Here is a 26542-nt window from a genome sequence, read left to right as displayed (position 1 = left end):
AAATTCATTGTGTATGTGCGTCAGGGCGGAATTTTATTTGAGTTCTTCTTTCTCTCAAATGTTACTGCGTGCTGTGACTGCACAAGGACAATGAACAAACAGTTCTGTAAGTGGTGGTTGGTATACACAATTCACACCAAACAAAGCATCACAAAACTCCTATTTAATGTGTCCCCAGTTGTACGGCATGTGTTTAGGGTGGTGGGGGATAGGGGATGAAACAGTAATGAACCCGATCATAACTTTACTTCTTGAAGAAGACGTTGTCATCCTCCCAGAACCAGGTGTAGGTGAGGTTGCCAGGGTAGGCCTCGGCCAGGCAGTCCAGCTTGGCGGCCTGGGATATGTTCACCGTCAGATTCTGGGGAGGGGAAACGATGAACGGTGGCCCTGGAGGGACACAAAGCATAAAACAACGGCAATTAGTTACATTCACTTTTTTATTATTATTATATATTTTTTAACATGTACTCAAACACATTCAAAAGGACAAGATATGAGAAAAAAAATACAGTCCAATCATCCGCCGAACCAGACCCTCTTGCTTTAGCTCACATAGCATTTCGTTCCCTTACGATTTTAGTAAGTTCCTCAGTAAACCAAGGGTTCTCTCTGCCCTTAATCCTGCATTTAAAAAAAAGGGGCATGCATGCCTATTGCATACATCCTGGAATTGTCACGGATCCCCCTGGTACTGCTGCTCATTCCATTCACCAGCTACGGAAGTCTACGTCACCAGCTTTCTAGGCTTCACTGAACTGGATCATTACCACCAACCCCGGACTGTCTTCGTCTCATTACACACACCTGGTTCCCATTCCCCCTGATTAGTATGTTATATATATATATATAAAAAAAGAAATGTCCTCTCACTGTCAATCACATTTATTTTCAGCAAACTTAACATGTGTAAATATTTGTATCAACATAACAAGATTCAACAACTGAGACATAAACTGAACAAGTTCCACAGACATGTGACGAACATAAATGGAATAATGTGTCCCTGAACAAAGGGGGGGTCAAAATCAAAAGTAACAGTCAGTATCTGGTGTGGCCACCAGCTGCATTAAGTACTGCAGTGCAACTCCTCATCATGGACTGCACCAGATTTGCCAGTTCTTGCTGTGACATGTCACCCCACTCTTCCACAAAGGAACCTGCAAGTTCCTGGACATTTCTGGGGGGAATGGCCTAAGCCCTCACCCTCCTATCCAACAGGTCCCAGAAGTGCTCAATGGGATTGAGATCCGGGCTCTTCGCTGGCCAAGGCAGGACACTGACATTCCTGTCTTGCAGGAAATCATACACAGAACGAGCAGTATGGCTGGTGGCATTGTCATGCTGGAGGGTCATGTCAGGATGAGCCTGCAGGAAGGGTACCACATGAGGGAGGAAGATGTCTTCCCTGTAATGCACAGCGTTGAGATTTCCTGCAATGACAAGAAGCTCAGTCCGATGATGCTGTGACACACTGCCCCAGACCATGATGGACCCTCCACCTCCAAATCGATCCCGCTCCAGAGTACAGGCCTTGGTGTAACGCTCATTCACTCATTTTTGCCAGTCCTGTCTGGTCCAGTGACATTGGGTTTGTGCCCATAGGCAACGTTTTTGCCGGTGATGTCTGGTGAGGACCTGCCTTACAACAGGCCTACAAGCCCTCAGTCCAGCCTCTCTCAGCCTATTGCGACAATGAGCACTGATGGAGGGATTGTGCGTTCCGGGTGTAACTCGGGCAATTGTTGTTGCCATCCTGTACCTGTCCCACAGGTGTGATGTTCGGATGTACCGATCCTGTGCAGGTGTTGTTACACGTGGTCTGCCACTGCGAGGACGATCAGCTGTCCATCCTCTCTCCCTGTAGCGCTGTCTTAGGGGTCTCATAGTACGGACATTGCAATTTATTGCCCTGGCCACATCTGCAGTCCTCATGCCCCATTGCAGCATACCTAAGGCACGTTCACGCAGATGAGCAGGGACCCTGTGCATCTTTCTTTTGGTGTTTTTCAGAGTCAGTAGGAAGGCCTCTTTAGTGTCCTAAGTTTTCATAACTGTGACCTTAATTGCCTACCATCTATAAGCTGTTAGTGTCTTAACGACCGTTCCACAGGTGCATGTTCATTAATTGTTTATGGTTCATTGAACAAGCATGGGAAACAATGTTTAAACCCTTTACAATGAAGATCTGTGAAGTTATTTGGAATTTACAAATTAACTTTGAAAGACAGGGTCCTGAAAAAGGGACATTTCGTTTTTTTGCTGAGTTTATGTGCCCTCTGTTCCCCATTGTCCTTGTCGGTTTTTGTTCCCATATCCGTTGGTCTCGTGAGTACCTCTGCTTTGTTGTTTCGGCTTTCGTGCTACGTGTATTGTGCACTTGTAATTTTGGATCTTGTCCCGTGTAATGTTATGACAGGTCTCGTCCCGTGTAATTATTAGAGGTTAAACCTTGCTCTTTTGTTTGGGTTACATCCCTGTGTATTTTATATACACTACCGTTTAAAGGTTTGAGATCACTTAGATATTTCCTTGTTTTTGAAAGAAAATACAATTTTTGTCCATTAAAATAACATCAAATTGATCAGAAATACAGTGTAGACATAGTTAATGTTGTAAATGACTATTGGAGCTGGCAACAGCTGATTTTTAATGGACAATCTACATAGGCCACCAATTTTGTGATATCAAATTGCAATCCAATTACGATCTTGCCTCATTGCGGCAACTCCCCAATGGGCTCGGGAGAAGCGAAGGTCAAGTCATGTGTCCTCGCTTTTTAACACCCGCCCGCTTAACCTGGAAGCCAGCCGCACCAATATTTCGGAGGAAACACAGTTCAACTGACGACCGCAGTAAGCCTGCAGGTGCCCGGCCCGCCACAAGGAGTCGCTAGAGCGTGATGAGCCAAGTAAAGCTCCTCTGGCCAAACCCTCCCCTAACCTACCCGGACGACACTGGGCCCATTGTGCGCCGCCCTATGGGACTCCCGGTCACAGCCGGTTGTGACACAGCGTGGGAATGAACCCGGTTCTATAGTGACGCCTTAGACTGCTGCGCCACTCGGGAGGCCTAGACAACCATTAAGTCAAAACTGTAACTAGGCCACTCAGGAACAACAATGTCATCTTGTTAATTAAGCAACTCCAGTGTTATTGTCATGCTGAAAGGTGAATGAGTCTCCCAGTGTCTGTTGGAAAGCAGACTGAACCAGGTTTTCCCTCTAGGATTTTGCCTATGCTAAGCTCTAATTCCTTGCTTTTTCCCTCTATTCCATACCCATAACATGATGCAGCCACCATGTTTGAAAATATGAAGAGTGGTACTCAGTGATGTGTTGTGTTGGATTTGCCCCCAAAATAATGCTTTGCGTTCAAGTGGTGAAGTTAATTTCTTTGCCACATTTTTTGCAGTTTTACTTTAGTGCCTTATGGGGATGCATGTTTTGAAATATTCTGTACAGGATACTTCTTTTCACTCTGTCATGGAGTAACTACAATGTTGTAGATCCATCCACCGTTTTCTCCTATCACAGCTATTAAACTCTGTAACTGTTTTAAAATCACCATTGGCCTCAGTGAAATCCCTGAGCAGTTTTTTCCTCTCGGGCAACTGAGTTAGGAATGACGCCTGCATCTTTGTAGTGACTGGGTGTAGCGATACACCATCCAAAGTGTAATGAACAAAAATATAAATGCAACATGTAAAGTGTTGGTTTCATGTTTCATGAGCTGAAATAAAAGTTCCCAGAAATGTTCTAAATGCACAAAAAGCTTTTCTCATAAATGTTGTGCACAAATTTGTTTACATCCCTGTTAGTGAGCATTTCTTTGCCAAGATAATCCATCAACCAGACAGGTGGGGCATATCAAGAAGCTGATTACACAGCATGATCATTTTACAGGTCCACCTTGTACTGGGGACAATACAAGGCCACTCTAAAATGTGCAGCTTGGCCACTGACATGCTGGAGAAGTGTGCTCTTAACGGATGAATCCCGGTTTCAACTGTAGCAGGCCAATGGCAGACAGCGTGCATGGCGTCATCTGGGCGAGCGGTTTGCTGATGTCAACTTTATGAACAGAGTACCCCATGGTGGCAGTGGAGTTATGGTATGGGCAGGCATAAGCTACGGACAACGAACACAATTGCATTTTATCAATGGCAATTTAAGTGCACAGAGATACCGCGAGGAGATCCTGAGGCCCATTGTCGTGCCATTCATCCGCCTCCATCACCTCATGTTTCAGCATGATAATTATTTATTTATTTATTTATTTATTTCACCTTTATTTAACCAGGTAGGCTAGTTGAGAACAAGTTCTCATTTGCAACTGCGACCTGGCCAAGATAAAGCATAGCAGTGTGAACAGACAACACAGAGTTACACATGGAGTAAACAATTAACAAGTCAATAACACAGTAGAAAAAAAAAGAGAGTCTATATACATTGTGTGCAAAAGGCATGAGGCGAATAATTACAATTTTGCAGATTAACACTGGAGTGATAAATGATCAGATGGTCATGTACAGGTAGAGATATTGGTGTGCAAAAGAGCAGAAAAGTAAATAAATATAAACAGTATGGGGATGAGGTAGGTAAAATTGGGTGGGCTATTTACCGATAGACTATGTACAGCTGCAGCGATCGGTTAGCTGCTCAGATAGCAGATGTTTGAAGTTGGTGAGGGAGATAAAAGTCTCCAACTTCAGCGATTTTTACAATTCTTTCTAGTCACAGGCAGCAGAGAACTGGAACGAAAGGCGGCCAAATGAGGTGTTGGCTTTAGGGATGATCAGTGAGATGCACCGGCTGGAGCGCGTGCTACGGGTGGGTGTTGCCATCGTGACCAGTGAACTGAGATAAGGCGGAGCTTTATAATGCACAGCCACATGTCGAAAGATCTGTACACAATTACTGGAAGCAGAAAATGTCCCAGTTCTTCCATGGCCTGCATACTCACCAGACATGCCACCCATTGAGCATGTTTGGGATGCTCGGATTGACGTGTACGACAGCGTGTTCCAGTTCCCGCCAATATCCAGCAACTTCGCACCGCCTTTGTAGAGGAGTGGGACAACATTCAGCAGGCCACAATCAACAGCCTGATCAACTGCATGAGGCAAATGGTGGTCACACCAGATACTGACTGGTTTTCTGATCCACGCTCCTACCTTTTTTTTTTTATGTATCTGCGACCCACAGATGCGTATCTGTATTCCCAGTCATGTGAAATCCCTAGATTACGGTCTAGTACGTTTATTTAAATTGACTGATTTCCTTTTATGAACTGTAACTCAGTAAAATCTTAATTGTTGCATGTTGCGTTTTTAGTTTTGTTAAGTGTAATAACCTTACCATGCTCAAAGGGATATTCAATGTCTGATGTTTTTATTTTTTATTACCCATCTAACAATAGGTGCCTTCTTTGCAAGGCATTCGAAAACCTCTGTAAAGAATCAGTGTGTAGCGGGTCGGACAAAGTCAGGCGCAGGACACAGAACTGAGTAAAAACTTAACTTTACTCGAAATAAACCAACAATAAATTCCCCACTGGGAAACACACCAGCACACAGAAGTACTGACCACTTCACAACGAATAAACACGCACAACAACCATGGGGAAAACAGAGGTTAAATAATGAACATGTAATTGGGGATTTGAAACCAGGTGTGTAAAACAAAGACAAAACAAAAGGAAAATGAAAACTGGATCGGCGATGGCTATAAGACCGGTGACGTCGACCGCCGAACGCTGCCTGAATAAGGAGAGGGACCGACCTCGGCGGAAGTCGTGACAACCTCCCTGGTCTTTGTGGTTGAATCTGTTTGAAATTCACTGCTTGACTGAGGGACCTTAGTAATTGTACGTGTGTGGTAGAGAGATGAGGTAGTCATTCAAAAATCATGTTAAACACTATTATTGCACACAGAGTGAGTCCATGCAACTTATTATGTGTCTTGTTTAGCACATTTTTACTCCTGAACTTATTTAGGCTTCCCATAACAAAAGCCATTGAATACTTATTGACTCAAGACATTTCAGCTTTACATTTTTTATTAATTTGCAAACATTTCTAAAAACATAATTCCCCTTTGACATTACGGGTTATTAGGCCAGTGACACAAAGTCCATCCTCCTCCTTAAGCCAGCTTGGTGATTTTGGCTGGCAGCCTAATATGGTAGTTCTGATCCAGAGCCCAGGGCCTGAGCCTCTAACAGGGGAAGGATTCTTATCTGCAAACCCACTGTGTGTGGGTGTGTATGGGTGTGTGGGTGTGTATGGGCGTGTGTGTGTGTATGGGTGTGTATAGCAGGGGCACAACTGGAAACGCTGCCTGCTGCAGATTTGCTTAGTTGATCTGGTGGCGATCAGATTCAGTGGCTTTCCAACAGGGACACCAAATTACCATAATCCCTATCCCCAGAGTCAATTGCCAATAAAAATCCACCACCTTTAAAACATGCATCATCAGACAGACAGACAGACAGACACAGACAGACAGCTTGTTAAACCCTTGATCCTCAGACATGCTCCATATGGCAGCCAATTAGCTCCTGTAGTGGTAGACCACACACACTTACACGTCTTCCTGCACATGCACATACCTGTCCACTGACACATATACCCAGCAGAGAACGAACACAAAGACACACATACTGTACATGTCGACTGATATACACACCTGCCTACTGCTGCACGTAGGTATACATGCACTTACTTACATCCACACACAGACACAAACACACAGACGTTGAGTTGTGGTGAGGCTACCTTGGACAAGCAGGCGTGTGGTGTGGACAACCTCCCCCTGGATGCTGTAGGCTCGGCAGGTGTATGCCCCTCTGTCCTCGCGGCTGACCAACAGCACCGTCAGACTCCCATCAGACACCTGGGGAGGGAGAGGACACCATAAAATAATAATTATTGATTGAATACTGTACTTTCTGATTTTACTTCCTGGCATAGGGTACCACCAATATGGCCGCCGGTCCACTAATCAGGGAACATTGACTTAAATAGGGATTGACATTCTAGAAGAGATTCTATGACTGACATTGGACACTCACATTCCCTTCCATATTTTGGATCACTATCTGTACAACAATAAAGCACTGCAATTGGCACTAAATAACACCCATGTTACAAAATACAAAAGCCCATGTTCTGTTGTAGGCTAGCCTGTGTTGGGTTGGTGTGGGCTTGGTGTGGCCTAGCCTGTGTGGGCTTGGTGTGGTCTAGCCTGTGTGGGCTTGGTGTGGTCTAGCCTGTGTTGGGTTGGTGTGGGCTTGGTGTGGTCTAGCTTGTGTGGGCTTGGTGTGGTCTAGCCTGTGTGGGCTTGGTGTGGTCTAGCCTGTGTTGGGTTGGTGTGGGCTTGGTGTGGTCTAGCTTGTGTGGGCTTGGTGTGGTCTAGCCTGTGTTGGGTTGGTGTGGGCTTGGTGTGGTCTAGCCTGTGTTGGGCTGGTGTGGGCTTGGTGTGGTCTAGCCTGTGTTGGGCTGGGGTGGACTTGGTGTGGGCTAGCCTGTTTTGGGCTGGTGTAGGCTAGCCCCTGTTGGGCTGATTTTTGAATTGTTTATTTCACCTTTATTTAACCAGGTAGGCAAGTTGAGAACAAGTTCTCATTTACAACTGTGACCTGGCCAAGATAAAGCAAAGCAGTTTCGACACATAACACAGAGTTACACATGGAGTAAAACAAACACACAGTCAATAATACAGTAGAAAAATAAGTCTATATACAATGTGAGCAAATGAGGTGAGACGAGGTAATCAAATCAAATCAAATCAAATTGTATTTGTCACATACACATGGTTAGCAGATGTTAATGCGAGTGTAGCGAAATGCTTGTGCTTCTAGTTCCGACAATGCAGTAATAACAAGTAATCTAACTAACAATTCCAAAACTACTGTCTTGTACACAGTGTAAGGGGATAAAGAATATGTACATAAGGATATATGAATGAGTGATGGTACAGAGCAGCATAGGCAAGATACAGTAGATGGTATCGGGTACAGTATGTACAAATGAGATGAGTATGTAAACAAAGTGGCATAGTATAGTATAAAGTGGCTAGTGATACATGTATTACATAAGGATACCGTCGATGATATAGAGTACAGTATATACGTATGCATATGAGATGAATAATGTAGGGTAAGTAACATTTATATAAGGTAGCATTGTTTAAAGTGGCTAGTGATATATTTACATCATTTCCCATCAATTCCCATTATTAAAGTGGCTGGAGTTGAGTCAGTGTCAGTGTGTTGGCAGCAGCCACTCAGTGTTAGTGGGTGTTAGTGGTGGCTGTTTAACAGTCTGATGGCCTTGAGATAGAAGCTGTTTTTCAGTCTCTCGGTCCCAGCTTTGATGCACCTGTACTGACCTCGCCTTCTGGATGATAGCGGGGTGAACAGGCAGTGGCTCGGGTGGTTGATGTCCTTGATGATCTTTATGGCCTTCCTGTGACATCGGGTGGTGTAGGTGTCCTGGAGGGCAGGTAGTTTGCCCCCGGTGATGCGTTGTGCAGACCTCACTACCCTCTGGAGAGCCTTACGGTTGAGGGCGGTGCAGTTGCCATACCAGGCGGTGATACAGCCCGCCAGGATGCTCTCGATTGTGCATCTGTAGAAGTTTGTGAGTGCTTTTGGTGACAAGCCGAATTTCTTCAGCCTCCTGAGGTTGAAGAGGCGCTGCTGCGCCTTCTTCACGATGCTGTCTGTGTGAGTGGACCAATTCAGTTTGTCTATGATGTGTATGCCGAGGAACTTAAAACTTGCTACCCTCTCCACTACTGTTCCATCGATGTGGATAGGGGGGTGTTCCCTCTGCTGTTTCCTGAAGTCCACAATCATCTCCTTAGTTTTGTTGACGTTGAGTGTGAGGTTGTTTTCCTGACACCACACTCCGAGGGCCCTCACCTCCTCCCTGTAGGCCGTCTCATCGTTGTTGGTAATCAAGCCTACCACTGTTGTGTCGTCCGCAAACTTGATGATTGAGTTGGAGGCGTGCGTGGCCACGCAGTCGTGGGTGAACAGGGAGTACAGGAGAGGGCTCAGAACGCAACCTTGTGGGGCCCCAGTGTTGAGGATCAGCGGGGAGGAGATGTTGTTGCCTACCCTCACCACCTGGGGGCGGCCCGTCAGGAAGTCCAGTACCCAGTTGCACAGGGCGGGGTCGAGACCCAGGGTCTCGAGCTTGATGACGAGCTTGGAGGGTACTATGGTGTTGAATGCCGAGCTGTAGTCGATGAACAGCATTCTCACATAGGTATTCCTCTTGTCCAGATGGGTTAGGGCAGTGTGCAGTGTGGTTGAGATTGCATCGTCTGTGGACCTATTTGGGCGGTAAGCAAATTGGAGTGGGTCTAGGGTGTCAGGTAGGGTGGAGGTGATATGGTCCTTGACTAGTCTCTCAAAGCACTTCATGATGACGGATGTGAGTGCTACGGGGCGGTAGTCATTTAGCTCAGTTACCTTAGCTTTCTTGGGAACAGGAACAATGGTGGCCCTCTTGAAGCATGTGGGAACAGCAGACTGGTATAGGGATTGATTGAATATGTCCGTAAACACACCGGCCAGCTGGTCTGCGCATGCTCTGAGGGCGCGGCTGGGGATGCCATCTGGGCCTGCAGCCTTGCGAGGGTTAACACGTTTAAATGTCTTACTCACCTTGGCTGCAGTGAAGGAGAGACCGCATGTTTTCGTTGCAGGCCGTGTCAGTGGCACTGTATTGTCCTCAAAGCGGGCAAAAAAGTTATTTAGTCTGCCTGGGAGCAAGACATCCTGGTCCGTGACTGGGCTGGATTTCTTCCTGTAGTCCGTGATTGACTGTAGACCCTGCCACATGCCTCTTGTGTCTGAGCCGTTGAATTGAGATTCTACTTTGTCTCTGTACTGGCGCTTAGCTTGTTTGATAGCCTTGCGGAGGGAATAGCTGCACTGTTTGTATTCGGTCATGTTACCAGACACCTTGCCCTGATTAAAAGCAGTGGTTCGCGCTTTCAGTTTCACACGAATGCTGCCATCAATCCACGGTTTCTGGTTAGGGAATGTTTTAATCGTTGCTATGGGAACGACATCTTCAACGCACGTTCTAATGAACTCGCACACCGAATCAGCGTATTCGTCAATGTTGTTATCTGACGCAATACGAAACATCTCCCAGTCCACGTGATGGAAGCAGTCTTGGAGTGTGGAGTCAGCTTGGTCGGACCAGCGTTGGACCGACCTCAGCGTGGGAGCCTCTTGTTTTAGTTTCTGTCTGTAGGCAGGGATCAACAAAATGGAGTCGTGGTCAGCTTTTCCGAAAGGGGGGCGGGGCAGGGCCTTATATGCGTCGCGGAAGTTAGAGTAACAATGGTCCAAGGTCTTTCCTCCCCTGGTTGCGCAATCGATATGCTGATAAAATTTGGGGAGTCTTGTTTTCAGATTAGCCTTGTTAAAATCCCCAGCTACAATGAATGCAGCCTCCGGATAAATTGTTTCCAGTTTGCAGAGAGTTAAATAAAGTTCGTTCAGAGCCATCGATGTGTCTGCTTGGGGGGGATATATACTGCTGTGATTATAATCGAAGAGAATTCTCTTGGTAGATAATGCGGTCTACATTTGATTGTGAGGAATTCTAAATCAGGTGAACAGAAGGATTTGAGTTCCTGTATGTTTCTTTCATCGCACCATGTCACGTTGGCCATGAGGCATACGCCCCCGCCCCTCTTCCTACCAGAAAGATGTTTGTTTCTGTCTGCGCGATGTGTGGAGAAACCCGTTGGCTGCACCGCTTCGGATAGCGTCTCTCCAGTGAGCCACGTTTCAGTGAAGCAAAGGACGTTACAGTCTCTGATGTCCCTCTGGAATGCTACCCTTGCTCGGATTTCATCAACCTTGTTGTCAAGAGACTGGACATTGGCAAGAAGAATGCTAGGGAGTGGTGCGCGCTGTGCCCGTCTCCGGAGTCTGACCAGAAGACCGCCTCGTTTCCCTCTCTTTCGGAGTCGTTTTTTTTTGGGGTCGCTGCATAGGATCCACTCCGTTGTCCTGTTTGTAAGGCAGAACACAGGATCCGCGTCGCGAAAAACATATTCTTGGTCGTACTGATGGTGAGTTGATGCTGATCTTATATTCAGTAGTTCTTCTCGACTGTATGTAATGAAACCTAAGATGACCTGGGGTACTAGTGTAAGAAATAACACGTAAAAAAACTAAAAACTGCATAGTTTCCTAGGAACGCGAAGCGAGGCGGCCATCTCTGTCGGCGCCGGAAATGAAAGAAGGCAATAAATAGGCCATGGTGGCGAAGTAAATACAATATAGCAATTAAAACACTGGAATGGTAGATTTGACAGTAGATTAGTGTGCAAATTGGTGTGGGATTGGTGGGGGCTAGCCTGTGTTGGGCTGGTGTGGGATTGGTGGGGGCTAGCCTGCGTTGGGCTGATGTGGGATTGGCGGGGGCTAGCCTGTGTTGGGCTGGTGTGGGATTGGCGGGGGCTAGCCTGTGTTGGGCTGATGTGGGATTGGTGGGGGCTAGCCTGTGTTGGGCTGATGTGGGATTGGCGGGGTCTAGCCTGTGTTGGGCTGGTGTGGGATTGGCGGGGGCTAGCCTGTGTTGGGCTGGTGTGGGCTAGCCCGTGTTGGGCTGGTGTGGGCTAGCCCGTGCCCACCGAATACTCAAATTGGGCCAATGGGGTCATGTTTTCTGGGAATAACCACTGGACCAGGCATTTAACCAGTTGTATCATTACATCATTTAATACATCATTTCTTATGAGTGTAACTATTAGTGTTATCGTTTTATATGTATACATGTATGTTCATGCATGTACCAATTAGCACTACTCACCTAGCCCCTTGTGGGATAAATAGAGCAGAACTGACACTTACAGCCTATAGCATAAAGACTGTAAATGACACACTACTCAAGCACTACATAAACCACGGCTGCCACATAGTGCTGTCACTGTGAGAAATTAATAATCTCTCTCTCATTTCCAAGAGTACAGGATGGGACACGACTTGTTGTCCGACAAGAAACAACATTTAGGAGATCAAGTCACACTACACTACTTCCATAGTGGTGCAACACACATCCTGAGCAGAAAGCTAACTTTGTCAATCTCACTGTAGCCATTCATTAATTACTTTTGACAAATTCCTAAATCATTCCACAGTTATTTATGTTGTAGTTGTAAATGAGAACTTGTTCTCAACTAGCCTACCTGGTTAAATAAAGGTGTAAAATAAATAAAAAATAAAAATAAATGTTATGTACAGACAGTGGTTTTTACAAAGACATTTACTCAATAGAGCCAGAGTCATTGATTCTCACATTCTCCCCCTCAAATCTAACGGACCAATTAAAGGCCAAGTACAGTGGTCTTGATATCCATATGAAATCATTTCTAGATAACATTAATAGATCACCCAGATAATAGGAAAAGTTTACCCACATGTGTTACTGTACATGTGGTAGACGTGTTACTGTACATGTGGTAGACATGTTACTGTACATGTGGTAGACGTGTTACTGTACATGTGGCACATGTGTTACTGTACATGTGGTAGATGTGTTACTGTACATGTGGTATATGTGTTACTGTACATGTGTTACTGTAACATGTGATTAGAGGTCGACCGATTATGATTTTTCAACGCCGATACCAATACGGATTATTGGAGGACCCAAAAAGCCGATACCGATGAATCAGCCGATTTTTAAAATTAATTTCTTTGTAATAATGACAATTACAACAATACTGAATGAACACTTATTTTAATATAATACATCAATAAAATCAATTCAGCCTCAAGTAAATAATGAAACATGTTCAATTTGGTTTAAATAATGCAAAAACAAAGTGTTGGAGAAGAAAGTAAAAGTGCAATATGTGCTATGTAAGAAAGCTAACGTTTCAGAACATGAGAACATATGAAAGCTGGTGGTTCCTTTTAACATGAGTCTTCAATATTCCCAGGTAAGAAGTTTTAGGTTGTAGTTATTATAGGAATTATAGGACTATTTCACTCTATACCATTTGTATTTCATTAACCTTTGACTATTGGATGTTCTTATAGGCACTTTAGTATTGCCAGTGTAACAGTATAGCTTCCGTCCCTCTCCTCGCTCCTCCCTGGGCTCGAACCAGCAACACAATGATAATTAGCGCGCGCTAATTAGCTGGCCATTTCACTTCGGTTACACCAGCCTCATCTCAGGAGTTGATAGGCTTGAAGTCATAAACAGCGCAATGCTTGACGCACAGCGAAGAGCTGCTGGCAAAATGCACAAAAGTGCTGTTTGAATTAATGTTTACGCGCCTGCTTCTGCCTACCACCGCTCAGTCAGATACTTAGATACTTGTATGCTTGTATGCTCAGTCAGATTATATGCAACGCAGGACATGCTAGATAATATCTAGTAATATCATCAACCATGTGTAGTTAACTAGTGATTATGACTGATTGTTTTTTATAAGATAAGTTTAATGCTAGCTAGCAACTTACCTTGGCTTAGTGCATTCGCGTAACAGGCAGTCTCCTTGTGGAGTGCAACGAGAGAGAGGCAGGTCGTTATTGCGTTGAACTAGTGAACTGCAAGGTTGCAAGATTGGATCCCCCGAGCTGACAAGGTGAAAATATGTCGTTCTGCCCCTGAACAAGGCAGTTAACCCACCGTTCCTAGGCCGTCATTGAAAATAAGAATGTGTTCTTAAATGACTTGCCTAGTTAAATAAAGGTATAATTAATTTTTTTAAATAAATAAAAATCGGCAAATCGGCGCCCAAAAATACAGATTTCCGATTGTTATGAAAACTTGAAATCGGCCCTAATTAATCGGCCATTCCGATTAATCGGTCAACCTCTACATGTGATACTGTACACATGGCACATGTGTTACTGTACATGTGTTACTGTACATGTGATACATGTGTTACTGTACATGTGATACATGTGGTATAGCGAGACCAGGTCGACAGACGTAGTAGTAAGTGAGATGTGGTGTGTGTGTGTGTGTGTGTGTATGTCTGCATGTGTATGTGTGCTTGAGTGAGAGTGTGTGCTTCCCACGCAACCGTCACCTTTACTTCCACCAAAGACTAACAGTACTTTCAACAACCAATCAACCACCTGTTACCCAAAGAAAAAGCGGGCCATTTGACATCACCATCTTACATTACTAAAAGAAATACAGAAATAATGAATATATTTATATGGAGAGAATACACTCCACTACCACCCTTCTTCAATGCATAATGTGACAGAGGTGTACCATAAGCATGGCCAGAAAAACCTCTGAGAACGTACACAGACTGACGGGGACTGTGGACTCAGCAAACATTAGTCAGACTAAAAGCTGTACAGTATAATAGCCGTAATTTAACGGAGGGTTTAAAAAAAGACAACACATCAACAACAAAAATAATGTTAAACACACCAAATGCCTCGTGGGAAAATGAGGACAGACAACAAACAGATTTAAGTAAACTTTTTTTCTTCTGGTAAAAAGGGTGAAATTAACTCATGAGATTTGTTTTTGTTTTTCTGGTTTAAACGGATAAACAAATTGATAGGATTAGAATTTTTCCAGTAAAATGGGGGAGAATAGTCAAGACCCCTTAATTCGATATTTTCTTAAACAGCCTGTCAACTGTTTATCAATACTGTTCTGTCCATAAATGTCCGCTGCACTATTCAACAGAACAGCTACGTATCTCCTTAAGCACTACAGTGCCTTGCAATGTCTTCACATTTTATTGTATTACAGTGGGATTCAAATGGATTTAATTGTAATTTTGTCAACAATCTACATAAAATACTCTGTTTATGTCAAAGTGTAAGAAATATTCTGTTAAAGATAAATATAAAAATGCATAATTAATATAGTCATTGCATAAGTATTCAGCCCCTTTATTTAGGCAAGCCTCAATGAGTTAGGAGTAAAATGTGGTTGAACAAATCACATAATAACTTACATTGGCTCACTCTGTGTCAAAATCGTTATAAGGAGTAGACCAAGATGCAGCATGGTATGTTTCCATCCTTTATTTTGGAATAGAAAACTTCAAAGAACAAAAACAACAAAACTAACAAACGAAACGTGAAGCTAGAATAATGCTCACAGGTACTATACATAGGCAAGATCCCACAAAGCACAATGGGAAAATTGCTACCTAAATTTGATCCCCAATCAGAGACAATGATAAACAGCTGCCTCTGATTGGCAACCATACTAGGCCAACATAGAAATATAATTCACCTAGATAACCCACCCGTAAATCACAGAGTGTGACACTCTGTGAAATAATAGGCGTTGGGATAATTTTTTTATCACAAACCCTTCCTCTTTCCCCCATAGATACATACAGTAGGGGCAATACCAAAATAATGTCAGTGATCTAATGATTCTGTCTCTTTGTAGCAAAGTCTGCAGAGGTGAGATGGTTGTATGCCCCATATAAGTTGCACTCGGAAAGTATTCCGACCCCTTCACTTTTTCCATATTTTGTTACATTATAGCCTAATTCTAAAATGGATTAACTAGTATTTTTCCCTCATCAATCTACACACAATACCCCATAATGACACAGCAAATACATTTTTGGGGGGGAATTTTTCTAGATTTCTTAAAAATAAAAAACAGAAATATAACATTTACATAAATATTCAGACCCTTTAAACAGTACTTTGTTGAAAGACCTTTGGCAGAGATTACAGCCTCGAGTCTTCTTGGATATGACGCTACATGCTTGGCACACCTGTATTTGGGGAGTTCCTCCCATTCTTTTCTGCAGATCCTCTCAAGCTCTGCCAGGTTGGATCTCCAGAGATTTTCAAATCAGGTTCAAGTCTGGGCTCTGGCTGGGCCAATCGAAGGACATTCAGAGACTTGACCCGAAGCCACTCCTGCTTTGTCTTGGCTGTGTGCTTAGGGTAGTTGTCCTGTTGAAAGGTGAACCTTTGCCCTAGTCTGAGGTCCTGAGCACTCTGGAGCACGTTTTCATCAAGGATCTCTTTGTACTTTGCTCCGTTCATATTTCCCTCGATCCTGACTCGTCTCCCAGTCCCTGTCGCCGAAAAACATCCCCACAGCATGATGCTGCCACCACCATGCCTCAGAACTTTGAAAGTTTCTTCAGGTGCAGTTGCAAAAACCATCAAGCACTATGATGAAACTGGCTCTCATGAGGACCGCCACAGGAAAGGATAAGTTCATTAGAGTTAACTGCACCTCAGATTGCAGCCCAAATGTTTTTTGTTTTACCTTTATTTAACTAGGGAAGTCAGTTAAGAACAAATTCTTATTTTCAACAACAGCCTAGGAACAGTGGGTTAACTGCCTTGTTCAGGGGCAGAATGACAGATATTTACCTTGTCAGCTCAGGGCCTCGATCTTGCAACCTTTCGGCAAAGGAACCACTACTAAAGGACACCAATAATAAGAAGAGACTTGCTTGGGCCAAGAAACACAAGCAATGGACACCGGTGGAGTCCACATTTGAGATTTTTGGTTCCAACCTCTGTGTCTTTGTAAGATGCAGAGTAGGTGAATGGATGATCTCTACATGTGTAGTTCCCACCGTGAAGCATGAAGGAGGAGGTGTTATGGTGTGGGGGCAATTTTCTGGTGACATTGTCAGTGATTCATTTAGAATTCAAGGCTCACTTAACCAGCATGGCTACCAGAGCATTCTGCAGTGATACACCATCCCATCTGGTTTGCGCTGAGTGGGACTATCATTTGTTTTCAACAGGACAATGTAAAGGCTATTTGACCAAGAAGGAGACTGGTGGAGTGCTGCATCAGATGATGCCTCCACAATCATCCGACCTCAACCCAATTGAGATGGTTTGGGATGATTTGGACCGCAGAGTGAAGGAAAAGAAGCTAACAAGTGCTCAGAATATTTGGGAAGTCCTTCAAGACTGTTGGAATAGCATTCCAGGTGAAGCTGGTTTAGAGAATGCTAAGTTTGTGCAAAGCTGTCATCAAGGCAATGGGTGGCTACTTTGAAGAATCAAAAATATATTTAGACGTTTTTAAGACTTTTTTGGTTACTACATGATTCCATATGTGTTATTTCACATTTTTTAACAATGTAGAAAATAGTAAAAATAAAGAAAAACCCTTGAATGAGTAGGTGTGTCCAAACTTCTGACTGTAAAGTATTCAGACCCCTTGACTTTTTCCATATTTTGTTATGTTACAGCCTTATTCTAAAATTTATTAAATTGTTTTTTTCCCCCTCATCAATCTACACACAATACCCCATAAAGAAAAAAAACAAATCAGGTTTTTAGAAAATTGTGTTAATTTATTCAACAACAAAAAAACTGAAATATCACATTTACATAAGTATTCAGACCCTTTACTCAGTAATTTGTTGAAGCATCTTTGGTAGCGATTAAAGCATCAAGTCTTCTTGGGTATGGCACAACAAGCTTGGCACATCTGTATTTGGGGAGTTGGCATTCAGGCCAAAGAGTTCCATCGTGGTTTCATCAGACCAGAGAATCTTGTTTCTCATGGTCTGAGAAACAGGTGCCTTTTAGCAAACTCCAAGTGGGCTGTCATGTGCCTTTTACTGAGGAGTGGCTTCCGTCTGGCTACTCTATCATAAAGGCCTGATTGGTGGAGTGATGCAGAGATGGTTGTCCTTCTGGAAGGTTCTCCCATCTCCACAGAGGAACTCTAAAGCTCTGTCAAAGTGACCGATCAGGTTCTTGGTCACTTCCCTGACCAAGGCCCTTCACCAATTTCTCAGTTTGGCCAGCTCTAGGAAGAGTCTTGGTGGTTCCAAACTTCTTCCATTTAAGAAAGGGAAAGGGGGGTACCTAGTCAGTTGTACAACTGAATGTCTTCAACTGAAATGTGTCTTCCTCATTTAACCCAAGCCCTCTGAATCATAGCGGTACGGGGGGCTGCCTTAATCAACATCCAAGTCTTTCGGCGCCCGGGGGACAGTGGGTTAATTGCCTTGCTCAGGGGCAGAATGACAGATTTGTACCTTGTCAGCTTGGGGATTCAACCGAGAAACCTTCCGAATGATGGAGGCCACTGTGTTCTTGGGGACCTTCAATGATGCAGACATTTTTGGTACCCTTCCCCAGATTTGTGCCTCGATACAATCCGGTCTTGGAGCTGTACGGACAATTCCTTCGACCTCATGGCTTGGTTTTTGCTCTAACTTGCACTGTCAACTGTGGGACCTTATATAGACAGGTGTGTGCCTTTTCACATGATGTCTAACCAATTGAATTTACCACAAGTGGACTCCAATCAAGTTGTAGAAACATCTCAAGGATGATCAATGGACACAGGATGCACCTGATCTCAATTTTGAGTCTCAAAGCAAAGGGTCTGAATACTTATGTAAATAAGGTATTTATGATCTTTATTTTTAATACAAAAATACAAAAACCTGTCTTCGCTTTGTCATTATGGAGTATTGTGTGTAGATTGATGAGGAAACTAAATATTCTTTAAAATGACTAAAACCAAATCAAAACTGTATAGAAATGATAATAGACCTACATTTATACAAGTTTATTGACTGGGTCCAGCTCACTAATAATCACCTAAATGTAAACAGTCAGGGATTATTGGAAATTCCAAAAATGATGGTTAAAGGACTATCTTTTGCAAATTTTGACGGCAAGGAAATATAACCAATTATCAGAGCGGGCCTCCCGGATCTCGTTGAAGACCAAATGTGGCCCCCCGGGCAAAATTAGTTTGACACCCTTGATGTACAGAAATATTTCAACCTTTTCTGTGATTTTCAAGCAGATTTTCCTTCACTTTGAAAATGTGAAGTAGGTTGTGGGTCGGTAGGAAAATGTTTCAGTTTAATTCCTTTTTAGATGTAGTGTAGTTTTAAGGCAGCAAAATGTGACAACTTTGCAAGGGGTGTGTATATAGACTTTGGCTGGCGTGTAGGATCTATAGGATTATCCAATCAGGTGTGAGCGTTTCATGTGTAGCTGGTTCAGCTTCAACCCCCACCTGGCTCACTAGTCTTTGACTTATAATCTTTTAATACAATGTTTCCCCATTCCAAAATGACCCCATGGCATGCTCCCTACCCCTATGAACTTCGTGGTATGGTAAATCTGACAGGATTGGATGGGTGGTGGATGTAAGTAATATGGCACAAAAGGGTGGATGAAATGTAAAAAGAGGATGAACGAGTGGAAAGGGAAGATGGCTATGTAGCCCTAGAGGGGAGGAGGAGGACAAAAGAGGTAGTGAGTTGTCTCTTCCTGTTTGTAACAGGTCACAGGAGATGAGAGTGGAGGCTGCAGCCATGCTGTCCTCAATCAGAGGGCCCACATAGGTAAAGAGATGGACGACTAAGTCTACCTTGAGGGGGGTCTAACAACTGGGAAGAGAGAAGGAAAGCAGGAAGTGTGTGTAAATAGTCTAAATAGTCTAAAAGTCTAGCGGTCACCTGTCCTTAACCTGTTAGAGCTCTAGGGGCGCTATTTCATTTTTGGATAAAAAACGTTCCCGTTTTAAGCGCGATATTTTGTCACGAAAAGATGCTCGACTATAGTTTTGGAAAGAAAACACTCTGAAGTTTCAGAATCTGCAAAGATTTTGTCTGTAAGTGCCCCAGAACTCATTCTACAGGCGAAACCAAGATGATGCATCACCCAGGAATTAGCAGAATTTCTGAAGCTCTGTTTTCCATTCTCTCCTTATATGGCTGTGATTGCGCAACGAATGAGCCTACACTTTCTGTCGTTCGCCCAAGGTCTTAGCAGCATTGTGACGTATTTGTAGGCATATCATTGGAAGATTGACCATAAGAGACTACATTTTCCAAGTGTCCGCCTGGTGTCCTGCGTCGAATTCGGTGCGCAATTGCCAGCTGCTTCCACTTTACCATTTGATTCAGGGGAGAAAGCATGTGTCCAAGAACGATGTATCAATGAAGAGATATGTGAAAAACACCTTGATGATTGATTCTAAACAACGTTTGCCATGTTTTCAGTCGATATTATGGAGTTAATTTGGAAAAAAGTTTGCGTTTTGAGGACTGAATTTATGGATTTTTTTTGGTAGCCAAATGTGATGTATAAAACGGAGCTATTTCTAATACACAAGGAATCTTTTTGGAAAAACTGAGCATCTGCTATCTAACTGAGAGTATCCTCATTGAAAACATCAGAAGTTCTTCAAAGGTAAATGATTTTTTTTGAAGGCTTTTATGTTTTTGTTAATGTTGCGTGCTGGATGCTAACGCTAATGCTAACGCTAAATGCTAACGCGAAATGCTAACTCTAGCTAGCTACTTTTACACAAATTATTGTTTTCCTATGGTTGAGAAGCATATTTTGAAAATCTGAGATGACAGTGTTGTTTACAAAAGGCTAAGCTTGAGAGATGGCATATTTATTTCATTTCATTTGCGATTTTCATAAATAGTTAACGTTGTGTTATGCTAATGAGCTTGCTGATAGATTTACACAATCCTGGATACAGGGGTTTTTTCATAGCTAAACGTGACGCAGAAAACGGAGCGATTTGTCCTAAACAAATAATCTTTCAGGAAAAACTGAACATTTGCTATCTGAGAGTCTCCTCATTGAAAACATCTGAAGTTCTTCAAAGGTAAATGATTTTTTTGAATGCTTTTCTGTTTTTTTGTGTAAATGTTGCCAGCTGAATGCTAATGCTAAATGCTACGTTAGCCATCAATACTGTTACACAAATGCTTGTTTTGCAATGGTTGAGAAGCATATTTTGAAAATCTGAGATGACAGTGTTGTTAACAAAAGGCTAAGCTTGAGAGCTAGCATATTTATTTCATTTCATTTGCGATTTTCATGAATAGTTAACGTTGCGTTATGGTAATGAGCTTGAGTCTGTATTCACGAACCCGGATCCGGGATGGGGAGATCAGAAAGGTTAATCTACACTGATATGAAAAAACCCAGGATGTGTGTAAGCGATAGGTGTTGGATACTTTGCTTGCACCAGTTCAGTGTGATCATCACTGGATGTTCTGGGGTTTTCAGATCAAAGTAGAGCTGCTGATACAAGGACAAAGCGGGAAATAAAGGCCATATTACCTACGCCTCAACAGTCTCTCTCTCTCTCTCTCTCTCTCTCTCTCTCTCGCTCTCTCTCTCTCTCGCTCTCTCGCTCTCTCGCTCGCTCTCTCGCTCTCTCGCTCTCTCGCTCGCTCTCTCGCTCTCTCGCTCTCTCTCTCTCTCTGTGCATGCTGGGAGTTTTTTGGAGTTTGAGTGTTTGGTGTGGAAAGCTCTATCCTAACTAACTTTCTTGATTCCTTTATTTACATGTTATTTTCTATGGTGGAGGGTTAATGCAATATTTGTTTTTAGCGGTATCCAAGTTTTTTTTTTCAAAGTTAGGGTGGAAGAGGACGGAGTAACTTTCTTGGGGGTTGGAAGGTGTAGTGTGCGCAATGGCTTCTCAGCCTAGCGCGGAGGAGACGCTGTCGATACAGCATGGATTCAGGTGTGTTCCTGAGAACGGAGTTAAGGTGGAGGAGGTTCTGCTCGCGGTCGGTGAACAGGTAGGAGCTGAGTTTATACATTCTGCTTCTAGAATGAACAAAGCTGTGGTCGTGTTCATGAAAAGGGCTAATTTGGTCGGTAGGCTAATTGCTAGCGGAATATTTGTAAGGGATGTGTTGGTGTCAATTTCACCTCTCTCTACCCCTTCAACAAGAGTTGTAGTGGCAAATTTGCCTCCGTTTATTACGGATGATCAAATTAGGAAAGAGCTGAGTCGTTTTGGTAAGTTTGCTAGCGGTTTCCGTGTACTGTCAGCAGGTTTTCAGGCAGATGCCGTTAAGCACGTTGTTTCGTTCAGGAGGCAAGTGTTTATGTTTCTGAACAATAATGAGCAACAGCTAAATGTGCATTTTAAAGTGAGGCATGGGGAGGGGCTCTATGCCGGTTTTGCCAGCACAGATAGTCTACGGTGTTTTGAATGTGGAGATTTGGGGCACAAGAGTTTTGCGTGCCCACATAAAGGCCATAGACAAGGTGAGGGTACAACGGCAGGTGGGGGAAATCGAGGTCAAAATGCAGGGGGTAAGGAGATGCAGATAGCAGAGGCTGGGCCTAGTCAGTCTAGAGATGGTGGTGTAGATGAGGCTGGGCCTAGTCAGGCTAGAGATGGTAGGGTAGTGGAGGCTGGGTCTAGTCAGGCTAGAGATGGTAGGGTAGTGGAGGCTGGGTCTAGTCAGGCTAGAGATGGTGGAGAAGCAGAGGCTGGGTCTAGTCAGGCTAGAGATGGTGGGGTAGCTGAGGCTGGGCCTAGACATGCTATGGAGGGTGGTGCAGATGATGCTGGGCCGAGTCATGCTATGGAGGGTGGTGCAGATAATGCTGGGCCGAGTCATGCTATGGAGGGTGGTGTAGCTGAGGCTGGCCCTACTCATGCTATGGAGGGTGGTGCAGATGATGCTGGGCCTAGTCATGCTATGGAGGGTGGTGTAGCTGAGGCTGGCCCTAGTCATGCTATGGAGGGTGGTGTAGCTGAGGCTGGCCCTACTCATGCTATGGAGGGTGGTGCAGATGATACTGCGTCTAGTCAGGTAATTCTAGTGGATGAGGAGAGTATAGTGGGGAAGTGTAAGAGATTAGGGGGGGAGGAGGAGGGTGTCAAGAGGAAAAAGAAAAAGGGTGTGGACAAAGGCACCATGGAAATGTTGCCTGTTGCTGTGGGTGAGGCCCTAACCAGAGAGAAAGGGCAGGTGGTCAGGGTGGGAGATAGAGAAGAGGAGGAAAGTGAGTCTGAGGAAGAGGATGAGGAGTTATTTTTTTCAGACTCCTCTTCAATTGGCCCGGAGTTGACAGCCAGTCAACCCGAGGGGTCTAAGTACACGTTGAGAGAACTGACAAGGTTCCTGAATGAGACTAAGGGGAAAAAAGTTAATCTTGAGGCTTTTTTTCCTGATCCTAGAAAGTTTGTAAGATCAGTACAACATGCTATGAGAAATGAGGGGCATGGTGTCCTCTCACCCAGGAAACGGTTTAGGTTGAGGAAGTGGGTCACAACAGTGCGTAAAGGTTTACCTTCAGACACTGTTTAAATGTTTAATTTCTTACTGACACTGGGGCTTTTTGAGCTTTGCTATTGGTCTATTTCTCTGCTGGCTTTTCTCCCACTTCTTATGGAGACTCTTCGGGTAGGCTCGCTCAATATAAATGGCGCCAGAGATGCGGGAAAGAGGAGTGTGTTGGGTGAATATGTAAAACAAAAAAAAGTACAGGTGTTGTTTCTGCAGGAGACGCATAGTGATGTGGTGAATGAAGTTGATTGGGGGCTCTGGTGGAAAGGGGCAAGTGTGTTGAGCCATGGGACAAATCTTAGTGCAGGGGTGGCAGTCCTTTTTGCACCGGGTCTGGCTGTAAAAATTTGCTCCTCAAAGGAGGTGTGTAGGGGTAGGTTGCTTGTTGTTAAAGCAGACATTAACAACATGTGTTTTGTCTTTATAAATGTGTATGCGCCTAACACAGGGAGAGAAAGAGGGGTTCTATTTGGGAGTCTTAGACAGGAACTCTCACAAGTAGCGCCTGAGGAGACGCTGGTGATCGGAGGTGACTGGAACTGTACAATGGATTTTACAAAAGACAGAAATGGGGAAGAGCCTCATTCAGTGTCAGTGGGAGTGTTAAGGGATATCTTTAATCAGTTTGACCTAGTGGATGTTTGGAGAACTAAACATCCAAACACAAGACAGTATACGTGGGTGAAGGTTTTTGGGGCTAGGGTGAGTGCAGCTCGACTTGATCGTTTTTACATGTCCAGGAATCAGAGCAATAGGCTGCTGGGTGATACCATTCTCCCAGTGGGGTTTTCGGATCACCACATAACCATGGCTCGGCTGTCTATTTCACCAGGGCCCTGGCAGGCATCTTATTGGAAGTTCAATGTAAAGCTCTTACAAGATGCCACTTTTTGCTCAGGTTTCCAGACTTTTTGGGAAAGATGGGGGCAGCGAAGAGAGGAGTATGAGTCTCTGAGTCAATGGTGGGATGTGGGGAAAGTGCAAATTCGGCTTTTCTGTCAACAGTATACTGCTCTCTCATCCTCAGAGGCTAGGAGAGTATTGGGGGAACTAGAGCGGTGTATTAGTGAGATGGAGGTAGAGATGGTGGGGCAAGGCAATGTAGGCCTCCAGGCTAACTTAGCCGAATTACGTAGGGACCTGGGCAGTTTTTTCCAGGTTAAAGCAAAGGGAGCACTTGTAAGAGCTAGGTTCTCCATGCTCAAGGAGATGGATGCTCCCAGCTCCTTCTTCTTTGGTTTGGAAAGACAGAGTAGTGAAGCCAAAGGTATGCATTGTCTACGGCTGTCTGATGGGCGGGTGACCTCTGTGGTGGGGGAGATGCGGGAGCGGACTGTGGAGTTTTATACTGAATTGTATAGGGCAGAAATGTGTGATCCTATGTGTGCTCAGGTCTTGTTCGCAGGACTCCCTAAGCTCTCTCGGGCACAGAGGGATGAAATGGACATTCCTCTGTTGTCACATGAACTGGCAGAGGCAGTAACCCAGATGTCCCCCGGTCGTGCACCTGGGGTCGATGGACTTCCAGTGGAATTTTACAAAAAATTCTGGGGAACAATTGGACAGGATTTCTTTTGCGTGTTGCGTGAATGCGTCGGGGTAGGAGAGTTGCCGATGAGCTGCCGTCGGGCGGCTCTGACTCTCCTGCCCAAAAAAGGGGACTTGTGTGAACTTAAGAACTGGAGGCCTGTGGCATTACTCTGTGCGGACTACAAGATTTTTGCCAAGGTCCTCTCTAACAGACTGAAGTCCCATCTGGACTCTATAATACACAAGGACCAGACATATTGTGTACCGGGACGCTCAATCACGGACAACTTGTTCTTGATTAGGGACATGTTGGAATTGTCGAGAGGTTCTAATGTGAACTTTGGACTGGTCTCTTTAGATCAAGAGAAGGCTTTTGATAGAGTGGATCATGAGTATCTGTTTAATGTGATGTCTGTGTTTGGGTTTGGGAAGAGTTTTGTGACCTGTGTGAAGCTGTTGTATGCTGGGGCGTCATGTATGGTTAAGGTGGGAGGGGGGCTCAGTAGGCCAGTCTGGGTGAGACGGGGCATTAGACAAGGATGCCCTCTATCTGGGCAGCTGTACACACTAGCCATTGAGCCTTTTTTAGGACTGCTACGCAGGAGACTGCGGGGAGTGTGCTGGACAGGCATGGATGTGGTGACAGGAATAGCAGTCTCAGCATATGCAGATGATGTTTCTGTGATGATCAGGGACGGGCAAGATATGCAGGAACTAGAGACCAGTCTGAAGGTGTACGAGGGAGCCTCATCAGCTAAGGTAAACTGGGGAAAGAGCAAAGCTCTGTTATGTGGGGCATGGGGGGATAGGGCTCCTCCTCTGCTTCCAGGGGGTTTGCAGTGGGGTTGTGAAGGGCTTAAAGTGTTGGGGGTGTACCTGGGCTCGGAGAGGTGGGTCAGCAAGAACTGGGAGGGGCTGTCACAGGCAGTGGTGTCAAGACTGGCCAGGTGGAGGTGGCTCCTGTCCCAAGTGTCATATAGAGGGAGGGTGCTGATAATCAACAACCTGGTGGCATCTTCCTTGTGGCATAAACTGGCTGTCCTCAACCCCCCCGCCGGTCTGCTTGCAGACCTGCAACGCAAGCTGGTGGACTTCTTTTGGTCGGGACATCACTGGCTGAAGGCAGCAGTTTTGTACATGACCGTCCACGAAGGAGGACAGGGCCTGGTGGAACTGGAGAGCAGGATGGCTGCTTTCCGACTAAAGGCGGTGCAGAGACTGCTGTACCACACTGATGTTGGCTGGAGGGAACCAGCATGCGCGCTGCTGAGGAGAGCTGGCGGATTAGGGTTGGACCGGCAGCTGTTCCTCATGAAGCTGGAGAGGCTGAGTACAGCAGGTCTCTCACAGTTTTACTCTGCGGTGCTGAGGGCCTGGCAGCTGCTAAGGCCCACACGAGAAGGGGGTGTGGAGCCTGGGCAGTGGGTGTGGGAGGAGCCTATCTTCCACAACCCAGCCATCCCTTTGAGATCGGTTCAGTCGGCCACCCTGCAGAGGCAACTGATGGCAGGGGGTTTACAAAGGCTGGGTGACCTGAGACTGCTGGGAGAGGAGGGGTGGAAAACCCCGGAGGTCTTGGCACAACAAACAGGAATAACGTCTCTTAGGCTGCTGGAGAAATTCCTGGAGGAGGTCCAGGAGGCACTGTCTGAGCCGGTAAGGGGGGTGTTTGAGAGGCCAAAGGGAGAGGGGCCACCAATGTTCCCGCCACTGCAGGTGATGGCAGAGACTGGAGACTGGCAAGGGGGTCTGGAGGACTTGTTAGATTTTAACACTCCGAGCCTGGGGGAGTTTGAGGATGTGGGAGGTAAAGCCCTCTACAACCTCTGTGTTAAGGTTAGGAGCATTAGAAGCCTAACAGGAGTGAAGGCACATCAGTGGCAGGGGGTATGTGGGGCGGAGAGTATGGTGGGTTTTAGATGGAGGGCGCTCTACAAACCCCCAGTACCAAAGAGGTCA

General features: G+C 44.9%; 1 protein-coding gene across 1 annotated transcript in view; it reads right to left on the bottom strand.

Moving 5' to 3' along the window:
* LOC110533527 (protein turtle homolog B) overlaps positions 1-26542 on the bottom strand; it is a 198780-nt gene that overhangs the window by 76023 nt on the left and 96215 nt on the right. Inside the window, exons 5-6 of the mRNA XM_021617823.2 lie at positions 6778-6895; positions 249-390 (exon numbers count right to left, since the gene is read on the bottom strand). Coding sequence (XP_021473498.2) covers positions 249-390; positions 6778-6895 — 260 coding nt within the window. The remainder of the gene's footprint in view (positions 1-248; positions 391-6777; positions 6896-26542) is intronic.

Source organism: Oncorhynchus mykiss, chromosome 10 (genome assembly GCF_013265735.2).
Source record: "Oncorhynchus mykiss isolate Arlee chromosome 10, USDA_OmykA_1.1, whole genome shotgun sequence".
Classification (NCBI taxonomy): Eukaryota; Metazoa; Chordata; class Actinopteri; order Salmoniformes; family Salmonidae; genus Oncorhynchus; species Oncorhynchus mykiss.
This window is presented reverse-complemented; position numbering and strand designations above follow the sequence as displayed.